General features: G+C 34.6%; 1 protein-coding gene across 1 annotated transcript in view; it reads left to right on the top strand.

Annotated features, from left to right (window-relative positions):
* KIAA1109 (KIAA1109 ortholog) overlaps window positions 1-17,820 on the top strand; it is a 249,312-nt gene that overhangs the window by 150,071 nt on the left and 81,421 nt on the right. The window contains exons 46-52 of the mRNA XM_006881048.1: window positions 51-296; window positions 1,731-1,824; window positions 3,905-3,955; window positions 8,663-8,869; window positions 10,569-10,807; window positions 13,486-13,730; window positions 17,305-17,410. Of these exons, the coding sequence (XP_006881110.1) occupies window positions 51-296; window positions 1,731-1,824; window positions 3,905-3,955; window positions 8,663-8,869; window positions 10,569-10,807; window positions 13,486-13,730; window positions 17,305-17,410 (1,188 nt within the window). The remainder of the gene's footprint in view (window positions 1-50; window positions 297-1,730; window positions 1,825-3,904; window positions 3,956-8,662; window positions 8,870-10,568; window positions 10,808-13,485; window positions 13,731-17,304; window positions 17,411-17,820) is intronic.

The following is a 17,820-nucleotide window of genomic DNA, read 5'->3' as shown; positions in this document are numbered from 1 at the left end:
CTACCTTTTAACAATTTTCAACTCTAAATTGGTTTATTTTTATCATAAAGGAGTTCGGAGTCCCACAGAACCAACATGCAAAGTTGTTTTTGAAAATGAACAAGATAGCAACAGTTTGACTAAGACACAAAGGAAACGTAGCTTGGTGACCTCTGAACCTCAGCATGTTACTCTAATAGTGTTTGGGATTGGTATGGTGAATCGTACACACCTGGAGGCAGATATAGGCGGGCTAACAATGGAATCAGAACTGAAGAGAATCCACGGCAGTTTTACCCTTAAGGAAAAAATGAAAGGTAGGATGACTCTGAGATCTATTTTTCTGAAACAAATTCATACTGTTCTTCTAAATCTTTGTTTTGGTAATTTTGTTTAGAAAATGAGACTTAAATTTGACAGTAGAGTACTGAGAGACTTGAATACAGTTCAGGCAGTTTTGATATTAATAGAGATCTAGTTAATGCAATTAATGTTCATTGTTACACTTTAACCTCTTTTTGAAATGCCATCTGACAACCTAGGGAGTTGCACTGCTAATTCAAAGGAGGTGCTTTTCTGGCTGTTCAAATCCACCAGCAGCTTTTCAGGGAGAAAGATAGGAAATCTACTCCTTTGAGATTTTTAGCTTCCAAAAACCTACTGGAGGACAGCTATGAGTCAGTTCTGTCTCAGTGACACTGAGAGTTTTATGACCATGTGACAGTTTACTGTGTGACCATAGAAAATCACGTTGCATAATTATAAATTTGAAAATATATTTTCTTTCTAACAGAAAAATTAAGGAACATAAATGTAATTTTATTGGACCTTCATAAATAATTTTTTTATATCCTGCATTAAAATCACAGTAATTAATATGGACCAAAGATGCAAGTTTATGTGATTTCTTATTCTGTTTGCATGATTTTTCTAAATTTCCTGTATTGAGAAAATATTTCTACTGAAACTTAAAATGTAGTCTGTTTAGTGCTTGAATAACATACTAAACTGTCTAATTAATATTATTCTCAATTTGAAATAAAGTGTATGTGCACTATGCCTGAATAAAAATTAAATGAATAACAAGCATATTTTTTTACAAGTGGCTTTAAGATGTTGCTGTTGTTATGTGCAGTCAAGTCACCTGCAACTCATAGCGACCCTACGTACAACAGCCCTAAACCCTGCTCTGTCCCGTGCCAATCTCACTGCCTCTGACACACCCACTCTGATTACTCCAGTCACTGAATCAATACAACTCATAGAGGGTCTTCTCCTCTTGCGCCATTCTTCCTCCCTTCCAAGCATGATGTCCCTCTCCAAGGACTGGACCCTCCTTGCAACATGTCTAAAGTATGTCAGACAAAGCCCCAGAATCCTTACCTCCAAGGAGCAGCCCGATTTAACCCTCTCCAGGATAAACCTGTTTTGTTTTCTTTCTTTGTGTGTGTGTGTACCGTCAAATCAGATCTGACTGGTACAGGAGGAGATTGCCCCTCCTTCTCCAGCAGAGCATCTGGTGGATTCAAACCGCATACCTCTGGGATTGCAGTGCAGCTTCTTGCCACTAGGCCACCAGAGCTCCCTATGTTTGTTTTCTTAACAAACAAGCTTTAAGATAAGTTTAACAAATATTATTGTAACAGTCAAGGTATCTTTTTTCACTGAATTATTTTGAATAAAATATATTTGTTATTATGAAGTACATTTATCTTATTATCTAGTATTCAATTATTTTTAATATATTTTAGATGTTTTACATCAAAAGATGACTGAGACATGTGCCACAGCTCACATTGGTGGAGTTAATATTGTGCTACTTGAAGGAATTACGCCAAATATACAGTACGTGTGTTGATTTTTCTTATATTTTCATACTTGTTTGTTAGTTTTATAGGAAACATAAGCTCTGGATACACCTGCTCAGTTTTGAGGTATATACATATTGTATTTTTAGGTCCTGAGATTATCACTATCAGTAAGAACTACCTATGTATATCCTATATATTTTAGTTGTTGTGTATTGTCAAGTTGGAATCAACCCACAGCTGACCCTCCAGAGGGTTTTCAGAGGCAGTTAATCACACAGGAATATATTGCCCATATATGTACACTGTTATTCTGATAATTAATCTCTTATCAATACATTTAACTGTTTGAACTTGTTCTTACATTTGAGAATAAATACCTTCATTCTTCTTTTAGTAGGTCAGTCTTATATTGTATACTTTATAATATATTTTAATAATTTAGGTCACATTGTAAGAATTTGCTGTTTTTTAATATTATAAGTCATTAATGTTATACTATTCATGTCTTATAAAATATTCATACTAAATACCTAGCCACATAAAGGTTTGGTTCAACACTGTGAAAATTAAGTATTAGCCATTGATTGCCATAGTTTCAGATTTTTAAAAAATCTGAATAGTTTTCTTAATGAACATTTCTTAAAATGGTTATTTATTGGTTGTAACCTTCTGTAGTGAATTTTAGTCATAATCAGTATCCACAAAGTCCTCAGAGGTCATTTCAGGTTTATGGTTTACTGGGGTAATTTGGATCCATAGACTTAAGTCTAAAACCAAATTGAGTATATTTCATAATAATTGCTTGTAATCCAGATCATAATTCCTAAGCAAGTATTTCAAAACAATGTATTTCAAACCAGCAAATTGCAGTAAGAGACAAGACTTTTTTTCTTCATTCAGTATGCTGTTGTTGTTGGGTACCTTTGAGTTGATTATGACTCATAAGACCCAATGAACAACAGATCTGAACCCTGTCCTATCCTGAGCCATCATTTAATGTAGGGTAAAGGGTATTATTATTATAATACAGTGTTCTCAGTCTTAATCATATGCTTTCACAGTGTATTGTCATATAGATTATGTAATCCTCACAACAGTATTGTAAAAGAAATGGTTTTACCACCATTTTATAGAACAGTAGGTTTTCTATATAGAGTTTGGTATGCTACTATGAGAATCATATTCACTGAGATTTGTTTAATTGTATGGTGATAATACTATAAACAAAATGTCATAAATTAACAACTCTGATTGGGACTTACTTGTAATCTAATATCACTTCATCAGTCCACTAAAAGTCCGGCAAAGGAGTAACCCTAATATTAAACTAAAAAATTAAGTATTTTCTGGAAACAGATTTTCCATATTAATGTCATCATTAATAGGTGCAGGAAATAGAGGAGAAACCTAATATCTAATTCTTCTGAAAGAGCACACTATTTGTCTAAGATGCATAAAATCTCAAGTGAGGAAGAGGTGCCGGGACTTGCCCATTCACTCCCTCTAACCTCGCTAGGGCATTTCTGCAGAAAGTAGCTGCAGACCTGGGGTTTTGTGAGTCCTTCAGTGACTAAATTTGTAGTACCATAGTTACATGAACCTATTCAAAACATAAAACAAAATTCTTTAAATGTTCTGTTTGCTTCAGTGTTTCAATAAATGATCATGTCAAAATATAAGAGGCTTCATATTCTCATAACTCTTAAGACAGCACCTTCAGATACTCTCTAACCTTATAAAACATAATAGTCATAAGAAAGAACGTTTGAAAAGTAGTTATATATCATTTATATTTCTTAGCACTGCTAACCTTCTACCTTATTTTCCCTGTGTGTGCATAAATCTTACTCTTTACAGAGCAAAAGATAATGTTTCCTTGCTTGCCAAATGATGCTAGTGTTAAGATTCTTTGAATTTATTGTTTGACTTTTCATTTCCAACTTCATTTAAAGAAAAAGGAACTTAAAAAAAGAGCTTAACAGGCACTTTAAGGAAAAATTTTAAAATGGAAAATTAGAAAAGCTTTCCGGATGATTGCCAGTGGCTAATTTATACATGAATGCTTATTTGCTTCCTTTTTGTTTTCTTGCTTCCTCTTCAACCTTCATCTGTAGACTGGAGGATTTTCCTACATCTCCTACAAGTACTGCTAAGCAAGAGTTTCTGTATGTCACATTATTCTTTTTTCATAGATTAATGACTAACATAGTATTGAGCTCTTTAGGAATTAATATTTAGACTATCTGCATGGCTGTGAATATATGTAGTTTGCTGTTATGTTTTAGTTTTGACTTTAGTCCCTGTTACAAATTAAATCCTACTAATATTCAAGAAAGACACACAGGTAAGGGTTACTTTTCACATTTTTTTAAAACTTGTTTTGTAGTTGAAGGACTTTAACATTATACTTGTGCTGTTTTAGATTTGTTACTGTTAAATTTTCTATCAGCAAATTTTTGTTTAACATGGTAAATCTTAAAAGTTCCTTTTGTACAAGTTTTAGTACTTATAATTAGTTTATATATTAAAAAATTTGGACATCTTGGTCTTGTAATTCTGTTTTCATAATACTTACTGCTTTATTGACAGACTTTATATGTAGCTTATACTATTTATACTACAGATTTTGAATGACTTGATTTGACCTATTATTTAATAACTGACAATTGTGGTAGTAAACTATACTGGAGTACTAAATTTTATTATTTATTATATTACTTTATTACTATTAGATTATTTAGCGCCAATTACTTCTTTGAACATTTACTATAAATTTTTAGTATGATGTGTAGATGGATCCATATAAAGCAAGTTATGCTAGTATGATAATCATATTCACTGAAATTTGTTTAGTTGTATGATGATAAGATCATAAGCAAAATGTCATAAATTAACAACTCTGATTGAGACTTACTTGTGATCTAATATCACTTCATCAGTCAACCAAAAGTACTGGAAAGAAATAACCCTACTAATATTAAATTAAAAAAATTGTTTTCTGTAAACATTTCTTCCACATTAATATCATCATTAACCGGGTTAGGAAATGAAGAGGGGGAAACCCAACATTTAGTTCTATTTCACAGGGTGAATAATCTTTAGAAGATCTAGTCTTTTTCCCCCCCTTTTTATCACTGAGTTTTAATATATAACAAATATTGCTGACACCTGACTTTAGAAGGTGCCTTTTAATGGTGCACCCATTATTTACTGCATTACATATTACGTACCAGACACCATGTTAGCAAGTTGATTCCTGTTGCAATCACTAATGTATCCTCATATCTTAAAATGTCTAGTAAAGTGAACATAGAGACACAATTGTCACATGGTAAAGGAAGTTTCAGTGATTTAGTAACATTTCGTCACTCTCACTACAGAGATTTTTTTTACAAAATGGAACTGAAGCAGGCAGCATAGTCTAGAATACTGCTTCTTTCTGCCTCTTTAATTTTGAGTGATAAATGCTCATCAAATAGGTGGAGGTGTTTTGGTGTCTGCTTTCTTGTATGTTGTTGTTGTTGTTGCCATCGGGTTGGAACCCATAGCAGACCCTCCAGCAGGTTTTCAGAGGCAGTAAATCACACAGGAGGAGATTGCCCATCCTTCTCCCAGGGAGCAGCTGGTAGATTTGAACTGTGTTACTTTGGGATTGTAGCAAAGCTTCTTACCACTAGGCCACCAGAGCTCCAGCTTTCTTGTATAAGCATCTTAAATACACTGAATATTGTATGGCCTACATAAGGTGGCAACTCTCTTTGAGAATAACATTATGAATAATTAGCTAGATATTAGCAGCTTATAAAAGCTATGTAATTCCATAAAGTATCCTTACATATTCTCCATATATGCAGTTTTATAAAAATCAGTCAAAAGTATCACAAGCCCTAATGGACAGCTTTGGAAATAAAGCTGTTAGAGTCATCATTCCTTTAAAAAAAAAGGTTTATAGAGTGAATCCTCTACAGTTGCTGGTTTAATTTGATTAGCGTAGTACCACCATGTTGTCGAAACTCCAAAAAACACCATTTACCTTGTAGTAATGGATATTATTTACAAGAACTGGAATGGGGCACAAAGAACTTCCAAAATGTCCCTAACATAGAAATTTCTATTGGAATTACCAAAGTAGATCTCATGATAGGAGAACAGTTAGCCCCTTTTGGCTTTTGGTACATAATTCTAAATCGACTGTCTGTGCCTGTACTTACATAATCAAAAGTATTGTCTGATATTTAGGAAAACAAAATCTGTGGGTTAGAGATGGAATTTCTTGGCTGTAATAGCAAGACAGCATTTTTTTTCCAAATATGTATTTCATTTCATTCATTAGGTGGATGCGATTCACAAGTGAGAAACTATAGCTATTTCAGCACCATCTAGTGTGTCTGGCTCACTCTGAAACTGAATTTGTGATCTCATTGGAAATAGAAAATGGTTTAATTTGTTATAATAGAAAAGAGTCAGAATTCATTAGTCAACATTCCACAACCTATTTTCATTCTGAATAGACCAATTCCAAACTATAACCCCCCTACCCTGCTCAATTATGCCTCAGAAGTAGTTGACTTTGTATAAGAAATCAGGGTAGCTAAGAATCCTTTTTTTAATATAATGTAATACCTGAATTTTATTGTGTAAATCATGACCTTTTGTTGATTTATTTCTCTGATTTCCAGGGTTTTTCTAAAGGAAATTTCAATGTGATAATTGATTGCGTATATCCGTAAAATTATAAATGATTGTTGAATCTGTTCAGCTTGAGATAAATTTAAGTAAATGGACCTTCAGCTAATATGTAATTTGTATTTTGTGAATTTTTTTCCCTTTTGCTAAATATATATATTTTCAAGGATCTTTTTTGCCGGTTTGAAGAACCATGTTTGTATTAGAAGCTAATTTTTTGGGTTAGGTGGTTTGCTTTATTTAAAAAAAATTTATTGTTGTTCTAGTTAAAGTGTACAGAAAGATTGGGCTTGCATTCATGCATTGATACACATTTTTCTTTCTCCCCATGTCTTTCCTCTTCCCTAAGTTACTTTGGATTTTTTTTCACTCATTTACCTTGTCTTTTTTACAGTTATTCATGTATGTGTTGTACTTTAGATAATTACCATTGCTCTGTGCCTATTTATCACCTCTCTTTTCAAGTTCCCATAGAATACTTTCCATTTTTTCAGTCCCCTCAGTCTCTGCTATCCCCGTGATTTTCTCCCCTTTCCCTCTTCTGAGCCCTTCTTTTTCCCTTTCCCTTTTGAATATTTATGAATATCTTCCTCCTATTTCCACAGTATTGTTGTTATGTAGTATTTGCCCTTATAGAAGCTAGCTTTTTATTGTCTGGCCCTTAAAGGTACAGTTCATTATCTTGGACTGATCCATTTTTTTTATATCAAAGATAAATTCAATCTTGGCTTCCTCATAGATATACTATACTATACTAACTGTAGAATTTCACAGTTGTGTGACAGTTGTTCTTCTTTACTCAATTTTATACTTAATTCCAGAAGTACCCAGTGAGCACCTGTCATGTCTCAGTCACTGTTCTAGACAACAGAAACATAGAACAAGCAATCAAGAAAGATAAGATCTCGGTTCTTAGAAAGCAAGTAACAGTAAAGCTTACTGATTGATTAAGAAGAATAATTGGCTATACTCATTATAAATTGGACTTCTATAATTTTTTGTTATTCATTGAAAGAAAGACTGTCAAGATAAAAACTCAACCATGTATTAAATTTCTTCCTTCCTGTCAATTTCTTTTAATATATTGTGTGATTAGTAGGGTAATGTTTTTTATTCTGTAACTTAAAAGATTTTAAGTATTATACTTTTTCCATATACTATGATCTCTTTACATGTTAATTGTTGTCATCAGCTGTTGAATTTATTACAATTTATAGCAATCCTATTATACAAAGGAATGTGAGCTCTTGTGGCATGCTGACAAAAAGGTGCCCTGCAATCCCGAAGGCAAGCAATTCAAGGCCACCAGCTGCTCTGTAGAAGAATGGGCAGTCTCCTCCCATGTGATTAACGGCCTATGAAAACCCATTGGTGGGTCAGCTATGGGTCGGTTCTGACTCTCAGGTACACAGCAAGACAAAGGAGTAGACCTGTCCTGTAGGGTTTCCTAGACTTTTGTGGTAATCTCTCTTCACCCACATCCCCCATTTCTTTCTCTCTCCTTTTCTGCTGTTTTCCCTCTCTTGTTCTCTTTGCCATCAAGTTGTCACCAAATTATCTTCCATTAGATTTCTGAGAATATCAGTTGTGTGGGATGATTGCCCATCCTTACCCTCCCAAGTGGTTATATGATGTTGTTGTGTACCATCAAGTTGGAACCAACCAATAGCTGACATTCCTTTGGGTGTTCAGTGGCAGTTAATCACACAGGGGGAGATTGCCCATCCTCCTCCCATGGAGCAGCTGGTGGATTTGAAATGCACAGTGAAATTGCAGCACAACTTCTTGCCACTAGGCCACCAGATCTCCCTTGTGGTTATATAGATCCCTAAAATAAACAGAAGAATAGAGGCACCTTCAAATAAGAGAAAAATAAAAATGACATTTTGTATCTTTTTATATGCATGTATATACTTAATATTATTCATAGTTTTATTCACATGTGAGCACACACTTGCATATATAGTTTTTTCCTATCTGTACAGAATCCATAATGCTAGTCAGTACAGTGCAAATACATTTGATTATTTTTGGAAAGCACTTCTTCGATACATGATTTCAAAGCATAAATCCTAAGTGGTTTGCTTCGCTGAAAGAAAAAAGGACTTCTAGTGTTTTGAAAATGGTTTATTCAAAATTTCACTTTTTGGGGGTATATTTTAATTATCTTCCTTTTCTCTTGATAGAACTGTAGTGAAATGTAGTATTGCCAAGTCCCAAGCCCTCTACAGTGCCCAGAGAGGGTTGAAGACAAACAATGCTGCTGTTTTCAAAGTAGGAGCTATCAGCATCAACATTCCTCAGCATCCTGCCACGTTGCATAGCATGATGGTTCGAAGTTCTCACCAACTTTCTAAACAGATTTCAGACCTCATCAGACAGCCTTCTACAGCGTAAGCTCTTTCTTCAAGTTCTATAATTAAGTATCATACCTCAGACATTCTTTGCAATGTTAACAAAAGTTTGGATACAGTTGAGGAATTAGTTCCAAGTATTGACCATTATGACATGAGGTAGGTAAAGAAGGTGAAGGTAAGTCATGAGAGAATCATACTGGATATCATCAAAATACCATGTGTCAGAAATTCCATTGTCACTGTTCCATATCATATAGATAAAACTTTAGAGCTGCTAGAAATCTGTAATCCTACCTGTCCACTGCTGTAAAGTTAATTCTGACTCATAACAATCTTCCACAGGGTTTCTGAAGCTGTAAATCTTTACAGAATGACACTACCCACGTTTTTTTCCCCCTAGGTTGTTTGTGAATTTGAACTACTAAGGTTTGGCTAGCAGCCTAGAACATAAAGCACAATGCCACCAAGATTCCTTAGGCATTGTGAAAAGCATTAATAGACCTGGCAAATACATGGCCATTGTAAATTTTAAAAATCTTTATGGAAATAAATATCACTGCATTTAAAGTAAACAAGGAATTTGTCATGTATATTAAGGCATCAGAAAAAAGTCCTTATTTAAATGCATTGACATTTATTTCTGTATTGGTTTAAAAAAATTACAACAGCTGTTTTTGTCTAATAGATGACTTTAGGATGTCCTCTAAAATTACTGCACATAATTCCTTGTAGGGTTTTAATATGCCATAGAAATGTTTTGTTGTTGTTGATTGCCTCTGAGTCGAGGACGACTCATAGTGACTCTATGAACAAAAGGCCGGAAGCCCCTCTACAACTATCAACATCAGAGCTTCTGGAGGCATGTTGTTTAAGAAATGGATGCCATTCCTGCCTGTAACTTTTATTCAGGGCCTACATTGATGAACCTTACACTTTGTTTCCAAAAGGTATAACTAATAAAAATATGTGTAAAATTGTTAAAATTTTGTTTTATATTTCCTTGATGTCTTTGTCCTATCCTCCAAATTAGAAAATAATAGTCTTTGACAGTATCCCAAAACAGTAATTTTTCTAGTTATTCTATCTAGATCTTTATTTAGATCTTTAATTCTTACAGTAAGGTTCATTTCTGTCTGAAGTTGATCAAGCAGGAAAAAATTATATATACTTATGACTGGGTTGTGAAGTCCTGAATGTGTGCATAGACCTTAGTTTTAAAATACTGTAAAGATTTTTTTTTATCATTATTAAAATATATTGGCAGACTCTGGAACTATATTGACTAGATCCAAATTAAGTTGGAATAGAACATGAAACATAGTAAGTACTCAAGTAATTATTGGTTGTGATGGTTTGTTATTATAAGTACTTATAATAGGGTGACAGTAGCAGTGGTAAAGTTATTGTTAATAGTAGTTTGTATAATGGTTAAGTCATGAAATTTGGAATCAGACGAATCTGAGTTTTAATTTCAGATTTTTATTAATTATATGAAAAGCTTTGACAGGATATATTTCAGGAGTTCTATTGTTCTTTTTGTTTACTTTTCCTTTTTCGTTTACTTTTTCAAATCATTGTTTAATGGCTCTTTTAAGAAGTTTTATTATATTTTAGTAAGGAAAGAAAATACCTCTTGATGACATCCTCTTTTCGCTGATAACTTCAATAACTTTACACTATAAATTAGTAACTCTTCTAATTGTGTTTCTTTTTATTTTATGTTTTGGTTTTATAGCCCACAACCTGTAAAGGAAGACATTGCTACCCCCCTACCTTCTGAAAAAACCCCAACGAGTGTTAATCAAACTCCAATTGAAACAAATGAATTTCCCCAGCTACCTGAAGGTTTAGAAAAGAAGCCTATTGTTCTTAAGTTTAGTGCCATGTTAGATGGAATAGCCATTGGAGCTGCACTTTTACCATCTCTAAAAGCAGAGTATAAGATGGGAAGAATGCGAAGTCATGGAATGACAGGTAACTTTGAATCTTGATTTCATCTTCTTAAAGTTTATGATTTGTTGATGAGATTAATAACTTTTAAAGAGGAGGGAAGTTTTGTTTTATGGGTATAAAATAATGTAAATAATTTTAACCACATTTAAGTTCCATAATTTCCAATCAAGTAAAAAGTAGAAATATACCATTTAGTAAATATTTGATAGACCAGTATTCTCATGTAATTGAATTAAAATTATTTCCCCATATGATCTGTACCTTTAGTTTTTTAAGAAATTATTCTCCAGCACCACAGTTTTAAAAATATTTTTGTTTAATATTTTAAAGGTTTTCTTTTTATGTTTACATTATTAATTTACCTTTAATTTGGCTAGGGTAGTATGCATACCCAATTACCTTAGCACTAGTTATTAATAAATATGTCCTTTTTAAAATGGTACATAATCTCAATTATTTCATAAATGTTATCTAGTATGTGTGGATCATTTCTGAGTCTATTCAGATTCACTGATTTCTTTGTGCTCTTACTACGTTATTCTGTGACCTTTCCTTTCTTAATTGTCCTAAATTTTTGTTGTGGCATTTTCTTTTACTTTTCCATCTGTATCTTAGAAGTGGTTTAAGTACCCTGGGAAAGTTGTTGGTATTTTTCCTGGAATTTTATTTAATTTCATAGGCTTATTTGGGAAGAATTTATAAACTGTATAGTATTTTCTATATCTGCAAGGGAAGCTCTGGTGGCCTAGTGGGTAGGGAGTTGAGCAGCCAACCCAAATCCATGAGCTGCTCTGCAGGAAGAAGATGGGCAGTCTCCTCTCATGCTGTTTACAGCCTCCAAAATCCCACTGGAACGTCAATTGTGAGTTAGTTCCAACTTAACAGCAATAAGCTGAGTTAGAATACCTGAATATATTAACTTTCCAGGTTCTTTAGGTCCTTTAGTGCCTTTCCATAAATTTTTCAGTTTTTCTACTTAAAGACTCCTATGCCTCCTTGATAAGATTTTTTTTTTTTAATTTTCTTAGGTATTTAAGTGCTTTGTATAGTTCTTCTTATAAAGGATATATTTTGTAAAATGTATTTTTTTATATTGGTTTGATTTATAAATAGAAATGCATTTAAACTCTTTATACTTAATCTTGTATTTGATAAGTACATTGCTATATTTTACACTATCATGTGTGTGTTATATGTTTTTACCATCTGTACCCTCCTCCCAGGATAGTTTCGTAACTGTGCCATGCTGTTTCTACAAGAGCATGTAAAAAGAATTTTATAGTTTCTTTATGAAAATGTGTTGTGTTTGCTGTTGAGTACTGTAGAAATGGAACTGACCCATAGCCGACCCTCCAGCAGGTTTTCAGAGGCAGTTTTAAGCACAAGGGAGATTTCCCATCTCTCTTAAGAGGAATACCTGGTGGACTTGAACCACATGCCTTTTAGGATTGCAGTTCAGTCTCTTAGCACTAAGCCACCAGTGCTAAGGATAGCTGTAGTATTAGACAGTGCTCACCCCTTGCAGCTTACAAGCTATCGTCTTTCAGTCAGTCTGCTTGGTGAATTAGAGGCAGTCAAGGGCAGTTGTGATGTTATTGCCAAGAACAAACATTACTGGACAATGAGTGAGTTAATAAATATCATACAAAGGAGGTGATCTAAGATTAGCATTTTGAAAAAGATATTTTGATTTAGGTGAGAGTGCTAGGGATATATAGTAAATTAGAATATAAAGTTATGTGAAAGCAAAATAAGATTTATAAAATTTTAATTGTGATTTTAATGAACATTTATAGAAAAATTATATTTTCATTCATTCATTCATTGTTGTACCTTTTTACCTTTTCTCCCTCCCTCCTTTCCCCCATATCAAGTTCACTCTTTTGTTTTTTTTAAAAATCCATTCATTGTTCCACAGTTAACCTCCCTTCCCCCAGTCCCCTTTTTAACGTACCTCTTATTCTGGGCTATTGTTGTCCATATAATACCTAATCATATATTCCTTTTAAACAGTTACTTCCTTCATCTCTTTCGGTGCAGTGTTGATTATTTATCAATTCTTATCCTATTCTCTTCTCATACCCTCATGTCAAGTCTTCATTATAACAGTGGTGCTTTGCAGTATTTATCCTTTAGTGACTGAGATATTTGACTCAGACTAATGTCCTACAGGACAAAATAAGATTTTTAATGATGTCTTGAGTGTAGAGAATTAGTAATACAGAGTAGATTTTGTTGGTTGGAGAGAGGCATGTGTACATGCATTCCATAGTATAAGTAATAGACAATAATGGATCTTGATTTTATTAATGCTTCTCATATTATTTATGCCCTTATAGATAGTTGGTGAAATGTGTCTATTTGTGTTTATATGCTTGCTCTTACAGGCATGTGGTACTAACTGACAGGTCAGTAGTTCGAATCTAGCAAGTTCTCCAAGAGAGATAAATGAGCCATCTTCCCCTGTAAAGATTTACTGCCTCAGAAACCTGTTGTGAGGGTGTCTCTGTGAGTTGGGATGGACTTGATGGCAGTAGGTTTATTATATTTATTGATAGGATATTGTATAAGTTTATTAAAATATGGTCATTTTTCAAATTTTATTTTGTGTTTTCAGTGTATTTTTCTAGGAGCAGAGGGAGAAATGCATGAGTATGAATGAACAAATTAACGAGAGTAAATTCTCTTATTTCTTCCAGGTGCACAGACAAGGTTTACATTTGAGCTGCCAAATCACAGATTACGTTTCACTTCAAAAGTGTCTGCCACAGATATGTCAACTATGCCTCCTTCTGCCAGTCTTAACCTTCCTCCTGTGACGATGTCAGGGAAATATATAATGGAAGAACATGATAGTTATTCAGATCAGGTGTGGAGTATAGACGAACTGCCGTCTAAACAAGGGTACTATTTACAAGGAAATTATCTACGTTGTGTTGCAGAGGTAAATTTACTTTTTATTTTTCTGCCTTTTGTAATTTAGGAATCATCCAGCTTGTATGTACTTAATGAGTTAAGTATTTAATAATCTGAGCTCTTAAAGTAAATAATATATTTAAACATTAGAATAGTATATTGAGAGAGAGACAGAATGAACTTGCCTTTCTTTCCTTGAGTTTTATTTATGCATGTCTCTTTAAAATGTCAGTTTATTCATCCTTGAATTCACATTTCTTACATTGATTTTTACACCTGTTTCTACAATATATGATAAAAACAGCTGCTCTCTTCTCCATTACTCTCCCTCTGAAGAGGGTGAGCTTGTTCCTTGGATGGGCATACTCTAATAAATCTACATCTCTTTTTTTTACCTTAAAAATAAAAAACTGCTTTTTATTAGAAAAAAATTAAATAGTAACTAATATTTGTTGAGTGCTTTGTATGCATTGAGGGAATGCTGGTGGCCTAATTCCTAAAAAATTGTACTGTTAGAATCTGAATCCAAAAGCTTCTGAAAGACCTGGAATCTCCTCCTCTGTGATTTACCACTTTGAAAACCCAACAGAGGGTCAGCTGTGAACTTCTTCCACCTCAGAAATGAGTGTTTGTTGCACTGCCTTGTGTGTGTGTAAAAAAAAAAAAAAAAAAATATATATATATATATATATATGTATATGTTGTTGTTATGTGCCATCGAGTAATTTGTGACTCATAGCGACCCTATGTACAATAGCCCTAAACCCTGCTCTATCCTGTGCCAGTCTCATTGCCTCTGACACACCCATCCCAATTACCCCAGTCACTGAATCAATCCACCTCATAGAGGGTCTTCCCCTCCTGCCCTGTCCCTCTACCCTACCAAGTCCTCTCCAAGGACCTGTCTCTCCTTACAACATGTACAGAGTACGTCAGACGAACCCCAAGAATCCTTTCCTCCAAGGAGTAGCCTGGTTTAACGCTCTGCAGGATGAATCTGTCTTCTTGGCAGTCCACGGTACATTCAATACTCTTATCCAGCACCACAGCTCAAAGGCATCAATTCTCCTTCTGTCCTCCCTAGTCATTGCCCAACTCTCTGATGCATAACAAGTGATTGCAAAGACCATGGCCTGTATCAGGCGCACCTTAGTCTCCAGAGAGACACCGTTGCTCTTGAGTACTTTAGAGAGGTCCCTAACCAAAGACTTTCCCATCGCAATACGTTTTTTGATTTCCTGGCTGCTAGTGCCAAGAGTGTTGACCGTGGAGCTGAGCAAACTGAAGCTGTGAACAATCTCAATCTCTTTGCCATCCATCCTGATGCTACCAATTGGTCCATTGGTGAGAATCTTTGTCTTCTTGACATTGAGCCTCAGTCCATACTAAAGGCTGCAGTCCTTGACCCTCTGCAGCAAGTGCATGAAGTCCTCCTCAGTTTTGGCAAGCAGGGTTGTGTCATCTGCATAATGCAGATTGTTATTAGATCTTCCACCAATCCTGATGCCACACTTCTCCTCATAGAGCCCAGCCTCTCGGACAATCTGCTCTGCATACAGGTTGAAAAGGTATGGAGATAGGACACATCCCTGGTGTACATCCTTCCCAATTTTGAACCATGTGGTGTTACCCTGCTCTGTTCTGACGACTGCCTCTTGGTTCAAGTATAGGTTTCGCATTAGCACAATTAAATGTTCTGGGATTCCCATTCTTCTCAGAGTCAGCCACAGTTTGTTATGATATGTATAAATATTTGTGTGTGTGTGTGTGTGTGTGTGTATAAACAGCCTAATGGTAGGTACTTGTCCTCAACTGTACGTTAGGAAATAAATGGAACCTTAGTGTTTACATGATTTACCCAGGTATACATCGTTATTAATGTCAACTAAATACCATAAAAACTCAAAGCCAAATCCAGTGCTATTGAATTAGCTCTTATTTATAGTAAACCCCTAAAGAGTTTCTAATGCTATCAATCTTTACAGGAGGAGACTGTCAAGAAGATTGGTAGATTTGAATTGCTGACCTCTTGGTTAACAGCTCATAACATTGTGAATAATATCACCAGGTCTCCTTGAAATGTCATAGAGAAATGCAAATAAGTACAACAAGAATCATAGATTAGTATCTATCCTAAGAGAAGTTGAAAGTTGACTTGAGAAAGAGAAATTGAAAAAATGATTCCATCGTTATTTTTTCATTGATATAACTTAAATGTTTAGAAACTTTTCTGGATACACATTTTTCATTTGGTTAGTGGTAGGATGATCCTCTGTTATTATCTTGAGTAGAAAATTGTGACTCAGAGAGCATAAACAATTTACTCAAGTCTGCCATCTATCAGGTTTGAAATGTAGGAGTAACACATTGATGGTTCTATCCTTACTGGAGGTTCTCCCTTGCTGACATATTCAAATCCACTGGTTACTATGCATCGACTCCTGTAAGATTCATAGCCTCAGAAACCTGATGAAGGGTCTCTAAATTGGGATAGACTTAACAGCAATAGGTTTGATTTTTGGCTTGAGAGGTTTATACAACTCCTTGAATTAGACTGCCTGATTTAATTTGCTTTCTTACTTATTTTTGTCAAAATATAGACTCTTTAACATTAGGGAGTTCTTATGCCCTAGTTCGTTGCACTGCTAACTCAATGGTGGTGCCTCTCTAGTAGCTCAAATCCTTCAGCTAAAATCTACAGGAGAAAGGTGGGTACTTGACAAGATGCAGTTTACAGCCTCTTTCACCTGCTTGCAGGCTAGCTCTGAGTTGGTTCTAACACTTCAGCAACGCGGTTTGAATATTAAACATGAATGCAAAATAATTTACTTTAATCTATTTTGCTTTTAAAATCCAACTTTATTTAGGGCCTTCTGTCTATTATTCAGTTTATTAACTGATACTTGCCAGAAATTTAACTTGTACAAATGCTTCATTAAGATTTAATTGTGTGGGTCTGATTTACCAGTTTACTAATGCTAAAGGAGCTGATACAACATGAGGATGGCTGAGTATGACTTCTTGCCGCTGTATAAAGAGAAACTGTCCTCATGAATAGTGTTCATAGCAGCAAACAGATAGCTGCTAGGTCTGACATGCTACCTCCTCCATGCTCCTGCAGCTATTTCGACCATCATATGGGGTTGATAGTCATTGTTGACTCACTGACTTTACTCACTGGTACAGTTTTTGTATAAACAAATAATGATGAAAAAATTAAAATGCATAAAAGCAAGTAGTCCAAAGAAGTTATAAACCACATGAACACCATCCTTTAATATACTGAGGCCAATGCCCATTACCATTGCTCACTCCTAACCTTTCTGAAAAGAACCACAGTAGGAGGTCCGGGATAGAATAGGAGAATACTGAACAAAACTCAAAATTATATATAAAGTGTCTGATGTGGAATCAAAACTGACTCAACTGACCCTTCAGCAGGTTTTTAGAGGCATTTAATCGCATGGGAGCAGCTGGGATTTGAATCATCTTCCTTTGAGATTGTAACACAGCTTCTAACCACTAGGCCACTAGTACTCCCTGGTTTAGAGTGACATATTTCAAATAGTTGTTAATCTAAAAATTCTTATTTTGCTTTGCAGGTTGGTTCCTTTGAACATAATCTCACCACTGATCTCCTAAACCACTTAGTATTTGTACAGAAAGTATTCATGAAAGAAGTTAATGAAGTAATACAAAAAGTTTCTGGTAAGTTGACCTATATAGAATAGATGCAAGTTTTAATTTTAATCTACTATATAGTAGGCCTCTTTCTGTGGTATTAAATATTTATCATGCCATTTTGCTATAAATGTTCACTAACTCCCTAGAAACCTTTTGTTTCTTTTCTAGCTTCCTCACTTTTGCTTTTTGCTTATTATTTTTGTCATAGCATGATGTAGGTTCTTCACATTGCTCCTTTAATTCTTTACCTCAGAAATGAAAAGAAAAATATAAAGTGTATCTTGACTGCACTACTCTTACTTGAGACCAGAATTTAGATAGCTATTAAGATTTTTGGTACCACGACCCCTTCTGAAACCAGCCTGGACTTCTGGTAGTTCTCTGTTGATGTGCTGTTCCAGTCGTTTTTGGATAATTTTCAGTAAAATCTTGCT

Source organism: Elephantulus edwardii, unplaced genomic scaffold (assembly GCF_000299155.1).
Source record: "Elephantulus edwardii isolate Elephantulus edwardi_28Jun2011 unplaced genomic scaffold, EleEdw1.0 scaffold00012, whole genome shotgun sequence".
NCBI classification, from domain to species: Eukaryota; Metazoa; Chordata; class Mammalia; order Macroscelidea; family Macroscelididae; genus Elephantulus; species Elephantulus edwardii.
Note: the sequence above shows the minus strand (reverse complement) of the source record. Positions and strands in the feature narration are given on the sequence as shown.